General features: G+C 37.6%; 1 protein-coding gene across 1 annotated transcript in view; it reads left to right on the top strand.

Annotated features, from left to right (window-relative positions):
• The window catches only part of LOC143388716 (NBAS subunit of NRZ tethering complex-like), a 171,228-nt gene that overhangs the window by 14,723 nt on the left and 139,021 nt on the right, over positions 1-17,484 (top strand). The window contains 4 exon segments of the mRNA XM_077108094.1: positions 11,046-11,179; positions 14,039-14,172; positions 15,172-15,204; positions 15,206-15,268. Of these exon segments, the coding sequence (XP_076964209.1) occupies positions 11,046-11,179; positions 14,039-14,172; positions 15,172-15,204; positions 15,206-15,268 (364 nt within the window).

Below are 17,484 nucleotides of genomic sequence, written 5' to 3'. Positions count from 1 at the left end.
AGTTGAATATTTTCCAGTGTGCCCCTTAGCTGGGTGTGAGCCTGGGAACTCTGAGGCAGGTCTCTGAGGAGCATGCTCAGAACGTTGGAAGATCTAGACACACACGGGGTTCCTTTTGAACTTTGGCTTTAGAAACCTCTTGGCCAGTAAGTAAACTGAGAAATTTACAAGTTAACATGAAAATAGAAAGCTTAACTGTTCTGTTTTCCATATAAATTATAATACTTGCTAAAAAATTTTTAGAGTACACAGTTAATGTGGCAGTATAGATGAGATAATGCTTTGAGAACTAATGTTTTATTTTGTGGGCTTCCAAATGTATGAAGTTTATGCCCTTAATGCTGCATTAATGGCTTCTTTCCATTTCATATAATGTGAGGTAATGATCATTTGCTTATTATCTGACTCATCTTTATGGGAATAACTCCCATATGCCAAATGATATTTCATGTGCGTGCCTGGAGAAAAGGAGCCAGATTGTTGTTAATGTATTTTTGAAACTACATACTGCAGAGTCTGCAAACTGAAATAGGAGCTATTTGGTTCCACTTTGATATTTTTCAATTATTCTTTTATAAAAGATAAGCCCTTTGAGAGAGGTCTTAAATATGCATTGCAACTGGTTTGGACTCTGTTTGCCATGCCATTTTAAGTCATTCACTCTTCTCTTTTCATCTTGAACAGTGACTTAAAAATTCATGTGGAATTATTTTTATTAAGCTGCTCTATTTTAATTAAGAGATTTTCCTCATATTTCTGACTTTGAAATGTAGCAAGCCAGAGTTTAACTGTGAGCAGCAGCTAGCCTATTGTAGGACAGCCGATGGCCTGCCAGCCCACCAGTGGCTGGGGCACTTTGCCTGAGATCCACTGGTTGCCTCAGGCTTCCAGCAGTCTCATCAGTTTGCTGTTGGATGCCATGCAACATGATTTCCTATTTTGCCATGAAAAAGATTGGGAAGCATCTATTTGAAATGCTCATTTTGAAATGAAAAAATTTATTTCAAAAGTGATTTAGGAGCTTCAGATTATATAACTTATTTCCCCTTTTCGTAAATTTTTAGAGATTTTCTTACTGAAAAATACATATTAGTAGAAATTAAGGAGCAAAAGTAACCAAATATCAACATTTTCTGTTTTTGATTTTTCTATAGTATTCATTAATGTTTTGTAATTGGATTTGTTAATGATAGGTTGCACTTTTTTTTTGTACTGGGGATTGAACCCAGGTACACTTACCACTGAGCTTTTTAGTTTTCAGTTTTGAAACTGGGACTTAAGTTGCTAAGGCTGGCCTCAGACTTGTGATCCTCCTGCCTGAGCCTCCTGAGTTGCTAGTATTATAAGTGTGTACCACTGTGCCTGGCTTAATACTTTTCCAGGCTGAAGTTTAAAGAAGACTTTCTGAAGTATCTTTCCCCCACCCATATTTTCTGCTGCACAGTTTCCTAAATGTCGGGACATAGGTCTTCAAACTATTCAGGTAACACAAGAAGATGCCTATGAACGTGATCTCAAGTAGCAAGCAACTCAGTGTTGTACTTGATTTCACAGGCATGGTGAAGCCATCATCAGGCCTTAGGCAGATAATTGTGAAAAGCATAAGTAGCAGATTATTGCATCTCTGTTTGAAGGAGATTGGTATGTAAATTGTTTGCTTGTAATGTGCTTTTCTGGTTTGGTGTTATAATAGTGCTGGTCCCAAAATACTGGTTGCAAGTATTCCTGTTTTATTTTCTGAAAGAATTTGTGTAGAATTGGAATTATTTCTTCCTCAAATGTTTGATGGAATTCACCAGAGAAACTTGGAGTTTTCTAATTAGGTTTCAAATTCTTAAAATTGGATATATTAAACTTTTCAGATCTTTAGTTTTTCATGGAATTTGTTTTAATTAGCTATACATGACAGTAGAATGCATTTATGCATGTTGGATATACATAGATGGGGTATAATTTATCATCTTTCTGATTGTACATGTTGTAGAATTACACTGGTCATAGTTATATGTATATATGTGTGTGTGTATGTGTGTAATGTCTGTTTTGTTTTTTTCATAAACCCTTCTCCTCCACCTAATCTAAGGTAACCATTCTTAGTCCTCCCTTCCCCTATTGTGAATTAGCATCCACATATTAGAGAAAACATTTGGCTTTGGGATTTTGGGGATTGGCTTATTTTGATTAGCATGATATTCTCCAACTCCATCCATTTTCCTGCAAATACCATAATTTTATTCTCTTTTAATGCTGAGTAATATTTCATTGTGTATACATACTAGTTTCTTTATCCACTCATCTATTGAAGGACATCTAGATTGGTTCCATATTTTAGCTATTGTGAATTGAGCTGCTGTAAACATTGATGAGGCTGCATCGCTATAGTATGCTGATTCTTAAATCCTTTGGGAATAAAATGAGGAGTGGGATAGCTGGGTCAAATGGTGGTTCCATTCAAAGTTTTCTGAGGAATCTCCATACTGCTTTCCAAATTGGTTGCACCAATTTGCAGTCCCACCAGCGATGTAAGAGTGCACCTTTTCCCCCCAGTATTCTTAATGATTGCCATTCTAACTGGAGTGAGAGGAAATCTCAATGTAGTTTTAATTTGCATTTCTCTAATTGCTAGAGATGTTGAACATTTTCTCATTACTTGTATTTCTTCTGTGAAGTCTGTACATTTATTTAGTAAATGTACATTTTAGACTATTGAGTTATTTGTTTTTTGGTGTTAAGTTTTTTGAGTTCTTTATGTACCCTAGATATTAATGCTTTATCTGAGGTATGTTGTAAAGAATTTCTACCAATCTATGCTGAGGCTCTCTTCACATGGTTGTTTCCTTTGCTGAGAAGTTTTTTGTTTTAATCTATTCCACTTACTGATTCTTGATTTCTTTTTTTATTTCTTACACTTTAGGGGTGGTGTTAAGGAAGTCAGATCCTAGGCCGTTATGAAGATTTTGCCCTACTTTTTCTTCTGTTAGGCTAGTATCTCTGTAGTGCCTAAGTCTTTGATCCATTTTGAGTTTTGTGTGTGCGTATGGTGAGAGGTTTAATTTCATTTGCTCCATATGCATTTCCAGTTTTGCCAGCACCATTTGTTGAATAGGCTATCTTCTGTCTATAATATTCTTAAACTTTTACTATCTATAGCATATTTACTGTTTCTGATTCATAATTTTCTGTTTTGACAGGATGGAGATTTATCAGTGTATTAATATTAAGTAATAAAATTTTATTTCTCTTTGATTTTTATCTTTATTCTGGATTTAATTAGCTCTTATTTTTCTGGATGGAAGATGTCTTATTTTTTCATAGTAGAGATTGAACCCAGAGGCACCCTACCACTGAGCCATATCCCCAGCCCTTTTCGTTTTGAGACAAGGTCTTGCTAAATTGCTGAGGCTGGCTTTGAACTCCCAATCCTCCTGCTTTAGCCTCCCCAGTTGCTGGGATTATAGGTGTGCTCCATCATGCCTGGCTTGGAAGATGGAAGTTTAGACTAAATATTTTTTTATATTTAGCATTTAAGCATATTCTAATATATGCATCTGTTTCTGTTTGATAATTTCTGTTGTCAGAACATACACAACTTTGACTAATCTGGTATTGTGGTTTATGTCTTCATGAATGTTTATATAGTTTTTTTAAGAGATTTTTTTTAATATTTTTTAGTTCTCGGCGGACTCAATATCTTTATTTGTATGTGGTGCTGAGGATCGAACCCGGGCCGCACGCATGCCAGGCGAGCGCACTACCACTTGAGCCACATCCCCAGCCCCTGTTTATATATATTAAATCTGGTTCTTGGCTATGGTGCAGTTATTGTGTATAGTGTTTTATAAGTTTGAGTTGGGTAATGGTGCTACTCCTTTCTCAATTCCTGAGGAAAGTGTAGAATTCTCTGTGTATAATGGTGTATTTATTTACACTTCAGTTCTGTGTGTATTTCGGAACCCTGATTTTGAGATGTGTGTGCATAGCAGATGGCTTTGTCATCTCTTTTCATCCTCTTAGTGATGGCAGTCTTGCACTGCCTGAAGTTATCTTACACACATTCACCAACTCTTGTGGGAGATCAGGTTCAAGACTAATTGCTGCTTTTGTTTGATAACAAAAGCAGAACTGATAACAAATTTGAACAGTACACAAGTAGGAAAGAATGATTCTTTCAATCTGCAATCTTCATAAAAGCTTCTTATAATCCTTTCATATACATGGGCTGGCATTTACTCAGGTGTAATGAGACATGGTGTAATGAGACATTGCTCCCCCATTTGCTACATGGGGGACATCTTATGGGGTGGTGACTTCTTAAAGAATTTCATTCTGTTTCATGTGGACACAGTATTTGAGTATAAGAATGTGGATCACATTCATTTTCCTATTCCACTTCTCAATAGAAATTTAGGATAACAGTCTTCTTCCTCTTTATTTTACCTGTTTTTGTTCATCTCCCATCCTAACAATGCTGGAAAAGCCACTCTGTATGTGGGTATAGAATTTAAAATGTGATAGCTACTGCTGTAATCCTTTTCAGAGTTATACCTATTTATAAATCATGAAAAAGGTGTGATTGAGGCCATGTCTTTTATCCATTTTCAACACTATATATTGCCTGTCTTTTAAATATTCAACACTATATTATTGTCTGTCTTTTAAATATGTGGGGGGGTGTGTGTGTGCAGGGAGAATTAGGTCATATTCTTTTGGATTTAATAGGCTTTTTGTATTTGGTTTGTAGTATCTGTATAGCATGAATGTTATCTCTTTATCCATGTTTCGAATATTTTTGCCCAATTGAAGTCTCTTAAATTTCTTTTCCATAGAGAATTATTCTTTAAGTGTTTGCCATTTTTTAAGAAAAATAAACTTGAGGGTTTATCATGTTTAGACCTTATTGTAGAATTGTACATTCTTTTCTCGTGTATCTTTTAGTGACTCTATTTTAAACATAAATAATTTAGCATCTGTCTTCCTATTCACATGAATTTGCACTTGCTCCTTTAGTTCCTGACTTAGAAATTAGGATGTATATGAAATTGTTCCTCAAACTCTTCATATTGCAGGTGAGGAGACTGAGGCCCCCATAATCTCCCCAAAGCCATCCTCGACTTGTTTCTGGTAACACTGAGACTCAACCCCATTGTTCCCTATTTTTAAAGTTCTTGCCATTGCTTTTGCAGTGTGTACAAGTGAGCACTGGATTGAAATGTACCCCTTTAATCTTTGGGTGCCTATTGTGTACTACCAGAACAAGGCACTGGTGATAAAATTTCTGAACGAAGTTGATGCAGCTTCTCACAATTTTGAATTCCAAATGTTTAATTATTGCGATGAGAGCTGAGGGAAATGAAATCTTTGTAAAGGTGGAGAATAGTGGGGCATAAGAGGTTGCTTAGAGTCGTCAGAAGCTCTCCTAAGGATGTGAGATTTGAAAAAGCAGCCAGTGAAGGGTTCAGGGAAAGGATGCTCTAAGCAGAGAAAATAACATTAAAATAACATTAACAAAACTTGGAGTGGGGAGAGAGCTTGGCAGCTGGGCAGGTTTCAGGTACAGCAGTAGATGAAAATCTGGGCAGGTGTAAACGTTTTGACCTTGAAATGTCAGTTGTCAGGTTGCTGTTGTACTCTCAGCCTTTTTGAATACTTCTCGGGTAACTCTGACATTTGTCTTGTAAAAATGTATACTGTTCATTCCTTTCCCAAACCACACAGATAGCTGGAAAAATCCAGCAATAGACTTTATTTTCACATGGTTCTGTAAAATCTTCTTGTAATGAAAACACATCTTTATCTGGGTCAAAACACATGCCGAGTTTTCTGGAGTTACTGTTTATAACTAGAAGTAATAGTACAAACAAATCCCTTTTAGAAGGAACTTGTTTTAGACAGAAACAGAATGTACTGCATATGTCTCTTTATCCCATCAAAATGAAATAAGAGGGAAAAATCTGTTCTCAGGTGAGACAATAGTAATAGAAAAATGTTTGCAGCATTTTCTCAGCACATAAATATTTTTTAAGGCAAAGTCGTTGTCTTGCTGGTTTTTATGTAGCATCTGTGCATATGTAGGTTTTTGAGTTGTTCATCATTTTGTCTGCTTCCACATTTGACTCTTAAGCTATCTGAAGACATGGAACTGTTTTTCATCTTACTCTCATTGTGTTTACATAAACTCAGAACTTTTTTTAGTGTCTTGGTAGGACTGAATAAAGTTACTTAGACTCTCCTGTGTTTAAGGACCTCTCAGATTTTTTAATATACTTTTTACTTATTGACAGTAAAAATGAACTCATTGATACTTGGCATACTTTGCTCATATATACAAAATATATTACTGAAGGCAAGGGGAGTCTGACTTCTACACAGTACCTCTTTCAGGTAGAGAACAGACCCCAGTTGGATAATGCATACTTAATTAGTGTTCTTTAAGGCTAGTTGTGTAAACCTAGTACGAGGTGATCAATACTATGAAAGATGTATGTATGGCATATTTGGTGTACTAGACGAGACCAGTCAGCTTCAAAGTGTCAAGGAAGGAGGAGGTAACAGGTAAACTAGGCTTAGAAGGATGAGTAAGAATGGAGAGAAACAGGCCAGGTAAAGGCATCCATGTGTATGAAGGGCAGATGTGATATGTGCGGGTGGTGTTAGGGGTGTGAAACAGGACGTGGTATGGGATGAAACTATAAACGTATACGATAGGCCTTTCTGTAAGGGCCTTTCCTGTATAGTGAGGCATTGAGACTTGGTTTTGTTGGGAATGAAAAAGCCATCAGGGATTTTAAAGTAGCAGAAGGATTTGATTTGTTCATTTCTATTTTAAAATGTTCTTTGGGTAGTGGAGGAAGAGAAAGACTGAAGATGGGAAGACCAGTTAGGAAGCTATTTTATAAGAGTTAAAAAAAAAATGAAAAAAACTGACCTGTGATATTAGCAGATAATTACAGAGAAGGCCACAAACTTCTGAAAATTGTTTTTCCCTGTAGTTCCCATTGATCAGCCTCTCCCCATCCCTTCCTTCCCTCTTATCTCCCCAGCTTCTGATGATCTCCCGAAACTTGAAAGTAAAATGGAGGTTAACTTTTTTAGATTTCACCTGAGTGAGATCATGCAGTTCTTGTCTCTGCTTGCTGTTTTTCACTTAACATAATCTCCATCCATTTTGTCACAAATGACAGGATTTTTTTTATGGCTGAATAGTTTTTAATGTACACATGCATTATGTTCATTCTTCACTTGTTTCCATTTAGATTGCTTCCATTTGTTGGCTGTTATGAATAATATTGCAATATACATGGAAGTGCGGATGTCTCTATCATACACTGATTTCATTTCCTGTGGACCTGTGGATATGTGTAGGTAGGAATAGGATTGCTGGATCATATGGTAGTTCTACTTTTAATTTACATACCCACCAACAGTGTGCAGAGTTCCCTTTTCTTTACATCATTGTCAGGAGGACACTATTTTGAGAAAAAGGAAAGTGTGTGGGTTTTTTTTTTAATCAAAGGAGAAGCACAGGGGACTCCTGTCCCAGAGGATGCAATTCTGCCATCAGGGAGAACAGAGGGTTTTTAAAGAAGCTATTCCAAGTCTGCATTCACAGTGTTCTCTGTAGGGGGATTGTGATTCATTGGTTAATTTGGGATAGGGAGAAGGAAAAAAAAAATGCCCATTTTAAGATAAGCCAAGATGGTGGAGCTCAAGGGCTACTATATTCAAAGCATAAAATGAATCATTGTCACAGAACTTGGAATCCTCCTGCCTCAGCCTCTCAAATCACTGGAATCGGAGGCATGTGCCACCTTCCTTGGCTATTTTTTTTCCTTGATTGCTCTGGTTAGGACTCATAGTACTATGTTGAAAAGTAGTGTTTCTAGGCATCCTTGTCTTATTCCACTTATTAGAAAGCTTTCAGCCTTTTACTACTCAGTGTAATGTTAGCTGTTGGCTTATTGTATATGACCTTTATCATATTGAGGCCATAGACCTAACTTGCTAACTGCTTTTATGAAAGGATGTTGAACTTCCTGTGTTTTTCCCCCCCGCCCCTCAAAATCCCTTTGGTTATTTGGACCTTTTTTGTTTCCATACAAATTTTAGGATCTTCCCCCCCCACACACACTTTGTTTCTTTTGAGGTGATCATATGGTTTTTGTTCTTTGTTCTGTTGAGGTGGTATTGATTTATGTGGGTGGAACTATCCTTGTATCCCTGGGATGAATTCCAACTGATCATGGTTAATGTTTTTAATATACTGTTGAATTTGGTTTGTTAGCATTTTTGTTGGATTTTTTTCAGCAAGGATACTGGTTTGTTTCCTTTTGTGTACAGGTCTGGTTTTGATATCGGGGTAGTGCAGGCCTTGTAGAATCTGTTTGGAAAAATTTTCTTCAGTTTTTTTTTGGGGGGGGCAATAATTTAAAGAGAATTCTTTAAATGTTTGGAACTCAGTCGTGAAGCCATTTATACTGGGCTTTTCTTTGGGAAGCTTTTTATTACTGATTCAGTCTCATTACTTATTAGTCTGCTCACATTTTCTGTTTCTTCATGACTCACTTTTGGGAAGGAATATGTGATGCCTTAATTCCAGGTTTTGTTTGAGTACTCTGTTGGTTTGCTGTCTGTTCATACTAGAGAGCTATCTAGGCACAACTTTGTACCAGTTCTGCAGTTGGTGTTTTGCTGAGCATGAACTGGGGGAATACCTAACAAGGGTACTCCATCACCTCAAGCCTCTGTGGGACTGTGGTAGACCCAGACACCTTATCTACAGCCACTGGGAAATCTCCCAACTCTGGGCAGAATCACTATGGAGAGGCTAGTCCCAGGCCCCTAAGCCACACCTATGGCTACCCAAACTGCCAAGCTGTTTCACACAGAGCCTGTAATCCACCAAGACCAGTCCAGCACTGGGTAGCCCAAGTCCTACACTGCTCGTTGCCTATCACCAGAGTCTTTTTATGGCTCAAGCTGGCTGCAGTTAGCCACAGGTAATCCTGGTTAGGTTAGGCTTATGATATACTGGGGCTATATATCTTCTGTGTCAGAACTGGGGCCGTTCAAAAGCTTTGTTCATGGGCACTGGCCTACTGGTGAGGACTGTTAAGATCTCTCCAGTGTTACGTTTCACCATCCTGGGACTGCATTTCAAGGCCAAGTTCTATGCTGATTGCCTTGTCCTACTGTCAGCGAATGAATGGCATTTTGCTCTACACTATGCTGTCCAAGGTGAGTAGTGATAGTGAAGGTAGTTCTTTGGCTCCAAGTCTAACTCTAAGCTGGCTTGTGCCTGAATCTCCGCCACAAGAATCTGCATGGTCTCAGGGGTGATCTAGGCCCATGCTATGGGTTGGCAGGGATACAGGCTGAAACATGACCCATCCTACTAGGGTACAAGTCTCTCCTGGTGTTGAGCAGGTTTAGCAGCTCCTCTGCAAGCACTGGCCTTGAGGATAGCTATGGTGCCTGAAGGGGATGGGATGTGGAGATAGTCCCTTGGCTACCAAGGCTGATGCTACTGTTATACCTGAGTTTTACAGCTTCAGGGACTTGGGGGTGTGAGGGATTGGGTGTGCCAGGCACACTCCAAGGCTGGCAGTGATGCAGGCCAAAACTCAAGTCTGTCCCATTTGTGCAGTTCCCTGCCTGATGCCAGTACAGATCTGGAGGTTACACCTGTGAGCTCTGGTTTAGGTATGTGGCCTTTGGGGTTTTCCTTGGCTTTGAGTCTCGAGCTCCAAGACTAAAGATCTGTGCTAGTTTTCATGATCTGCTTCCTAGTTGGTAGTCTTTTTTTTTTTCTTTTTCTGTTGCCCAAGGTTGGAGGAGGGGTAGCGGAGGCAGTTTACTTGCAGCCTGGCTAATGCAGTTCCAGTGGCTCAGTTTGTGGGTATTGACCTGGGGGGTAGAGTCATGGGTCTCTACTTGGCACTGGATTTCAAGTCTAAGGCCTGGACTTAATTCCCGCTTCTTTACCTAGTGGGAAGCATCTCTTTGAATGCTGCTTGGAGTTGGGACTGAGGGTGGTGTTGAGGCTTGTGCCTCTGTTCCTGGCTAGGTAGACACAATTTTATAGATGGAATTTTTTTTTCTTTAAAAGGACAGCTTCTTGGAGCCATTCTTTTGTCTGCAGAAATCTGTTTTCTTTGAGTAACTGGCTCAAAATATGCTGAAGAGGTTGGATTTGGGGTGGCCTATTTTTCTCTCCCACAGAAGCAGTCCTAAGGCCCTGACCAAGAGGCAGCATGCCATAATGAGAAGTGCTCTGTGTGGGCAGGAAGGATGCTGAGGTTCTAGGTTTTTTCTGCTCTTGTCCCGTGGTGGTACCTTGAGTTGCTTGATTATTTGGAATTCTAACAAGAGGGTGTTTATCCTACCTGTCTCTTCAGCTCTGAGTTTCTAATGAGGGGAAATGGAAGCCAGTGAAACACACAAACTTCAAACAAAACCTGGAGTTTAGAGTTTCATAACCTCTTTTTCCCCTCATTGCTAATATCCTTCCTATTTAAAAATTCAGAGAAAAAAATCCCAGTGTTGGATTATTGGATTACTTTAAGGTGTTGCGTATAAAAATCTTAGTTATATTATTGACTAAAAACTGTTCTGGTGCATTTTCTAAATGTGTGCATCTGTATGGAATTCCTTTTATTTTGTATTTTCTTGGCATCTGTGTTTGATATATTTAAAGGATCTGTTAAGCTTCTCAAATTTTGCTTTTAGAGGGGCCAAACTCATTGTACTAGAATTATTTTCTAGACTTTTGCTCTATTTTATTTGAGACATATTTCTGAGCCTTTACCAGACACGAGAGTATGTTTAGCATTCATCAGGCCTCTGGTGTCAGAGGTTTTGCTTCTAAAATAAATGGGGCAGAATATTTGATTTACATTTTACTTGAAATGGATTTCTTGAAACTGTTTTCTATTGAATGAAATTTTAGAGATCCTTAGATAATGTAATATAGTTGAATACTATAGTTGCAGTGACTAAAATGTTAACTATCATTATGACATTGTTAAAAGCACCTCTTTTCATTCTAGTTCCAAAAGATCCGAAACCCCAGTGGAGACGGGTAGCATGGAGTTATGATTGCACACTGCTGGCCTATGCTGAAAGCACAGGAACTGTGAGGGTATTTGATCTCATGGGAAGTGAACTATTTGTCATTTCCCCGGTATGTATATTCCTTCAACCTCTGACATTAGTTGTCTGTTGCTTTCTATGTATAGGTGACTGAATATATGTATAGGGGAAATACAAGTAAATGTAAGTCGGAAAAACCTATGAACTTGCTTGGCATGGTAGTTCATGCGTTTAATTTTAACAACTTGGGAGGCTGAGGCAGGTGGATTGCAAGTAGTGTCTCAAAAGATTGGAAGAAGAAAAAATGAAAATGGCTGGGATGTAGCTCCGTGATAGTGCCCTTAAGTTAATCCCCAGTACCTCCCTGCCCCCCCCAAAAAAACCCACAAAACTAAGAACTTAAGATACCCCAAAACTTAGAAGTCTATATCTATGTGGTATTCCTTATATTTATAAGGCACTATACAGATTAAAAACCACCTGGTAAGTACTAAATAGATTATTAAAAACAAGACTGTTGAGACCTAGGGATGTATGAAATAAAGGTGTTTTTTGAGCCTCATTACACAGGCTACCCAGAGAAGGAAAAACTAAGTCTTGGAACAAGTTCCTACAACTTCCAGCAACAAGGCTAGATAGGAATTAGAAAATGTCTGCTGAACCTGGAGCTCTGTATTTTCATAAACTTTGGGGAGGGAAAGCACAATTCTTACATTGAACTTCTGTTGCCTCTAGAGGAGAGAGAAGCCTCTAGAGAACAGTGAAGGAGGGGAAGCTTGGGTCAAGAGGTTAGTCCACAAGGAGAAGTAATAGTTGCTTCTGGATTGGTTGGAGTAACAGTCCAGAAACGGGGCCTGGTGGGCAGCCATGATGGGATTTAAGTCAAGGTTTCAACCTAGAGTTGATTTTTGTCCACATCTGTTCATTGACTAACTTCCCTTACCTCTCCAACACCCTTCCATTCTCTGACCCTCCTAATTAATTTCAGGATATCTTAGTTTATTTTTTTATTTTTACTATAAGAGATTTAACCTTGGGGTGCTGTACTCCAGCCCTCTTTTTAGTTTGTTTTGAAGATAGCGTCTTACTAAGTTGCTGAGGTTGGCCTTGATCTTTTGATCCTTCTGCTTCATCCTCCTCTGTCACTGGGACTATAGGCATGCATCACAGCACCTGGCTATAATTCTTTTGTTGTGGTGCAGAATGTACCCTAGACTGGAACAACTAGAGTTTGTTACCTTTAATAAGGGATAGAAATTGAAAGAAGTGGATGGGGAAAAAATAATGGGTGGGGGGAGAAATAAACCACATGTATTTATTGGCTACTTTATATTAATGACTAAGTCTATTCTCATTTAATATTCAAAATTACCTTTTGAGTACATTGGGAAGATATTATTCCCATTTTACAGTTGAGAAAACCCAGTCTGGAAGTAAAATGACTTTCTCAGGGCAGCCCAGTTATTAATCTTTTTTTAGTGACCTAGTGCTTTTCAGTTTATATCCTTCTTCCTCAAGTGAAGGTACAGGGCAGGTAGAACAGTGGTTCTAACTCTGGCTAATCAACTGGGAGTTTTATAAGGAAAATAAAAACAAAACCAAAATGCACTTACACGATTGCCCAGGCTCTACTGGGCATTTGTATCTAGTTGATCTGTGTAGGAGCTGAGGATTAATATTTGTAAGATTTTCAGCTTACTCTGAGAGGTGGAGCTGAGAACATTATTTTTAAAATCAAAAATAATGAATGGAAAAACTTGGAAAACGTGCTTTGGCCTCTATTATGGAAATCCTTTGGAAACACATTAAGGAATCTAGATTACTAGTTTCTAGACTAGTCTATTAGGAATATAATACGAGGGGTGTGTGTGTGTGTGTTTGTGTGTAAACACACACACACCCACCCACAAATGTAATTTTTAAAATCTTATAGTAGCTATAATAAACAGGTAAAATTTCTTTGGTTTATTGAGCCATTATATTCAAAATACCATCTCAACATGTAATCATAAATGTGAGATATTTTCTTTCCTCTGTTTTAAATCATTGAAATTTTATGTATATATTTATAGTATCTCAATTAGAACTTGCATGTATCGGGTATTCAATGAGTGGCTCTAGACCACGAGATACCATTTAGTGTTGGAGAAAAAACTTCCTCTACTCTCAAATCTTAGTAGTTGGGAGACTGTAAATTAAACTGACAAGACAGATTATCAGGAGAAATAATACACAAATGCCTGGACCTTCATAAAAAACTGAATTAAAGGAAGTAGACGTGGGGGCTTATATACTATCTTAATAAAGGTCTAGAAATTGGGAAAGTGCCTAGGAAATGTGAAATTAAATAATCCTCATCTTCCATTAGTTAATGAGGTCCATTTCTGCAACACGTTTTGGTATGACTTGCAGTCCCTTCCTGGTGTAGAAGCACTTTTCTAAAGAAAATTTTGCCTTTTTAGGCAGTAAGGAGATGGCAGAGAACTTTGCTGCATCCCTTGGTTCTCAGTTGCCTTCTCAAAATGATTCTATACCTAAATAGCGTATTTTGTAGTGACATATTCTGATCATCTCTAAGGGAATAAACTTTATTATGCATGCTTCCCAAGGTGCTCAGACCTTCATGTATTTAACAGTATAGCCTGGGAAGTAATTGGAGTTGGTTTTGTTTTTAGCCTAGGATACTGCTAGCAGTAGAAATTAACACTTGAAAGCTTATATTTAGAGTTTGGAGTCTGGTGGCTCTTCCTTCCTCCTGACCTTCTCACCCTTCCGCCTTTCTCCCTGTGAATAGAAATTTACTTAACTTGTGTGAACATCTCAGAGGCTGCTGAGGTTGGGAAAATTGGTCTAGATTAGGGTGTCAAAGCCAGTGTCTTGGATATTCTCCAGTTAAGCATGTATTAACTTTTATCTACTATCTCAGTAACTTACTTTCTGTCTTCTACAGGCATCTAGTTTTGTAGGTGATTTGAGCTATGCCATTGCTGGATTGATATTTTTAGAATACAAAGCAAGTGCACAGTGGTCTGCAGAACTCCTGGTCATCAATTACCGAGGAGAACTTAGAAGTTACCTTGTGAGGTAAAAATGTACTTTGGGAAGTCATATTTGATAAAATGTTTATTTCTCTGGTTTAGTGTCAGTTGTATTTTTTCTTTTAGCATGTTATGAAAAATTGCAAATACGATAGTTGAAAGAATGGTGTGTTGAACACACATTTCACATTGGATTCTATACTTAGGATTTTATATACTTGCTATAACACATTTTTGACCATCTGTCCCTCTGTCTCTAGCTATTAATCTTGCAGTGTATTTCAAAATAAGTTAGACATCAGCACTCAAATACTTTAGCATGCATTTCATTAATTAGAATTCCATATTTGCTTATAATTTTCTTTTCAGGTAAAAATGGCATACATTGTAAAGCACAAATCTTGGTTGTACCCACTGGTAAATTATGATAAATGTACATACTTGTGCTGTTCAAATCCTTCTCAAGATACAGAAAATTGCCATCATGCAAGAAAGTTCCCTTGTACCTTTCCCAATGTTACAGGGCTCGGGCCTTATAGTGAGGCAGCACAAAGACCCCTGCTTCAACCCCCCATTATTGTGATCAAAGCAAAGATTTTATACATGTCACTCAGAGTAACAGGCATGAGATTACTGAAGAGATAGGAAAAAGGAGACATTCTCAAGAGAGTGGATCCTCTCAGAACAAAGGGACTGTGTGCCTCTCCAGCATTCCAGTTTTACTGGAGATCCCAGAGAAGTTTCCATACAGTCCTGTCCAGGTGTACCTCTTGACTTTTGACGAGAGACTTTCAAGTCCCCACTATCGGGAAAACTCTAGGTCACTTTGGCCCATGCTGACTGGTTCTAATTGGATTCCTTTAAGTTGTAGATGGCCCATTACCTTTTATTTATTTTGGTGCTGAGGATCAAACCCACTGCCTCACATGTGCTAGGCAAGCACTCTACCACTGAGCTACAACTCCAGCCCCCGGTCTTACAAATTGACATTTAATGATGTCCTTGTGGTTTAATGGTATTTATTTTTTATTTACCTTAAATTTAGTGTGGGAACAAATCAGAGCTACCAAGAAAGTCAGTTTCAACTTCAGTACCTATTATCCTCATGGAATAAACGCTGCTGTTTACCACCCTGGTCATAGGTAAGCAACCATTTGCTCTGATATTTAGTGGAATATTGGGTGAATATGGAAATCTTGATTCAGTGAGAAGAAATGGTCTATCCTGATTCTCTCTTTGGCTGCTTCATTCCACACTTTTGTGTATAGCTATGCTTGATATCTGTAATATTGTTGTAGTCATCTTCTGATATTTTATGCTTATCTCCCTGGTGAACTGAATTTCTCCAAGCCAGATAGGGCACTGGGAATATTTGTTAAGGAATTTCTTTCCTCTAGCCCTTTGGATCTTTTTTTTTTTTGTAAGATGAGTATTATACCTAATTCTTGGCATTGAGAGAACTATTAAAATACTACATATAAAGTGCTTTCACACAGAAGGGCCGCAGTAGATGTTACTTCTCCTTCCCTTGCAGATTAGTGCTAGGTTGGCTGAATATAGGTTGCATAGTTCCTTCCAATAATTGCAACATATTCTTCAGGGATTCCACTTGTCCATTATTTGCCATCTACATTGAAGTTTACTAGGAACTTTTGGCATTTTCTCCTTCCAGTGATTTTTCCTTTAATTTTGAGAATGAAATTTACATATTTCATAAATTAGCCAAGGTAATTGTTTGATTCTCTAATTTGAAAGAGTGTCAAATTTTGAGTCAGGTGAACCTAACTTGAGTTTTGAATTTTGTGACTAATTTGTTTTTTGGTTAGTCTTTAAACTTTTTGACCCTCAGGATACTTAATTCTTTATCGATTGAACATGTGTGCAAGTTTTGTGTACCATTCAGTCATAGGTATCTTCATAATTTTATTTTTCTGCAAAAGAATACATACCCCTACCCCCATACTGAAATGCCCTTTGTGCTCTTCCTTAATGCCATCCTCAGTGTCCCAGAGATAACCACTATCAAATTTCGTGTATATCATCCCCTGCTTCTTTATCACTTATATAAAGTCAAACAGCAAAACTAGGAATAAGTGGAATCACACAGAAGACATTGTAGGTATTTCTTTGACTTGCTTTTTGATGTACTTAATCTTGTTCACGTATTTTTTAACTATGAGAATATTTTATTTTCTGAATAATATGTAGCATTTATCCATTCTCCCATAGATGAAAATGTTTCCAGGTTTTTTTTGATATAAACACAAGTATAGTGGTTAAAAAAAAATCACTGTACACTTAGCACCTTCTGTGTAAGTTTCTGTAGGATATAGTATCTAGAATGGAATTGCTGACTTGTTGAGAAAGTACATCCTAAACCTATCTAGGTAAAGTTCAGTATTTTCCTTAGAACTTACAACGTTATACAGCCCCATCACCAGTCTGAAAGTTTCTATTTCATTCTCAATGATGATCTTGATGTTGGGAATGATGTCAGACTTCTAAATACTTGTTGATTTGTTAAGGATAAAAGAATCTTATCATGGTTTCAATTTGCATTTCTTTGGTTGCTCTTTGAGGTTGTACAACTTTGTTATTGGCCACTATTGTGATTTATAAAATGATTCATCATTTTTTTGTTAGGTAGTTGATGTTGACATTTTTGTGTGATCTGTATAGTAATTTTGGATCTGTTATATGCATGATCTCGAGATTAACTTTTTTACCATTTTTATTAGATTTACTTTAATATTTGAAATTATGTGCATATATCAAATAGTTTTAAATAGTTCTAAAAACTAACTAAATTGGTGTCCACTTTAAGTGGCATTCTTCTGGTTGCTTTCATGCATCTAAATAAAATGCTTCCATTGTTTTTGATTTACAACTTTGCATTTTTTTTCCCCTTGGAAGATGGATACTAAGCTTCTTATTCACTTTACCACATGCATGCACACTAATTCTTTGCTTGGTCTCTAATATTACAATTTGTAGGATGAGTATTATACTTAGATATTTGCAGGTGAGATAAGTTTATATGGCATTCCATGATTGCTTTTTAATGTTATTTTTCAGTAAACATTATTGATGTCTTATTGCTGTCAACTATTCCAGGTGCTTGGGATGTGTGTTCCTTATGAAACTAGCTAGGATAGCAGATAATGAATGATGAACACACAGTATGTGAAAAGCTGATAAGTGCTATGGTAAGAAAATGATCAGAGATGCAGATTGGAAATGTGGACAGTAGGCTTAGGTGACAGTTTTAGGTGGGAGGTCTCTGTTCTCCTTGAAATTTATTTTCCCAAAGGCCTGTGAAAAGTGAGGATAGTTACTTGAATATCTGGGAGAAGAGGGT

This window comes from Callospermophilus lateralis, unplaced genomic scaffold (assembly GCF_048772815.1).
Source record: "Callospermophilus lateralis isolate mCalLat2 unplaced genomic scaffold, mCalLat2.hap1 Scaffold_1353, whole genome shotgun sequence".
Classification (NCBI taxonomy): Eukaryota; Metazoa; Chordata; class Mammalia; order Rodentia; family Sciuridae; genus Callospermophilus; species Callospermophilus lateralis.
Note: the sequence above shows the minus strand (reverse complement) of the source record. Positions and strands in the feature narration are given on the sequence as shown.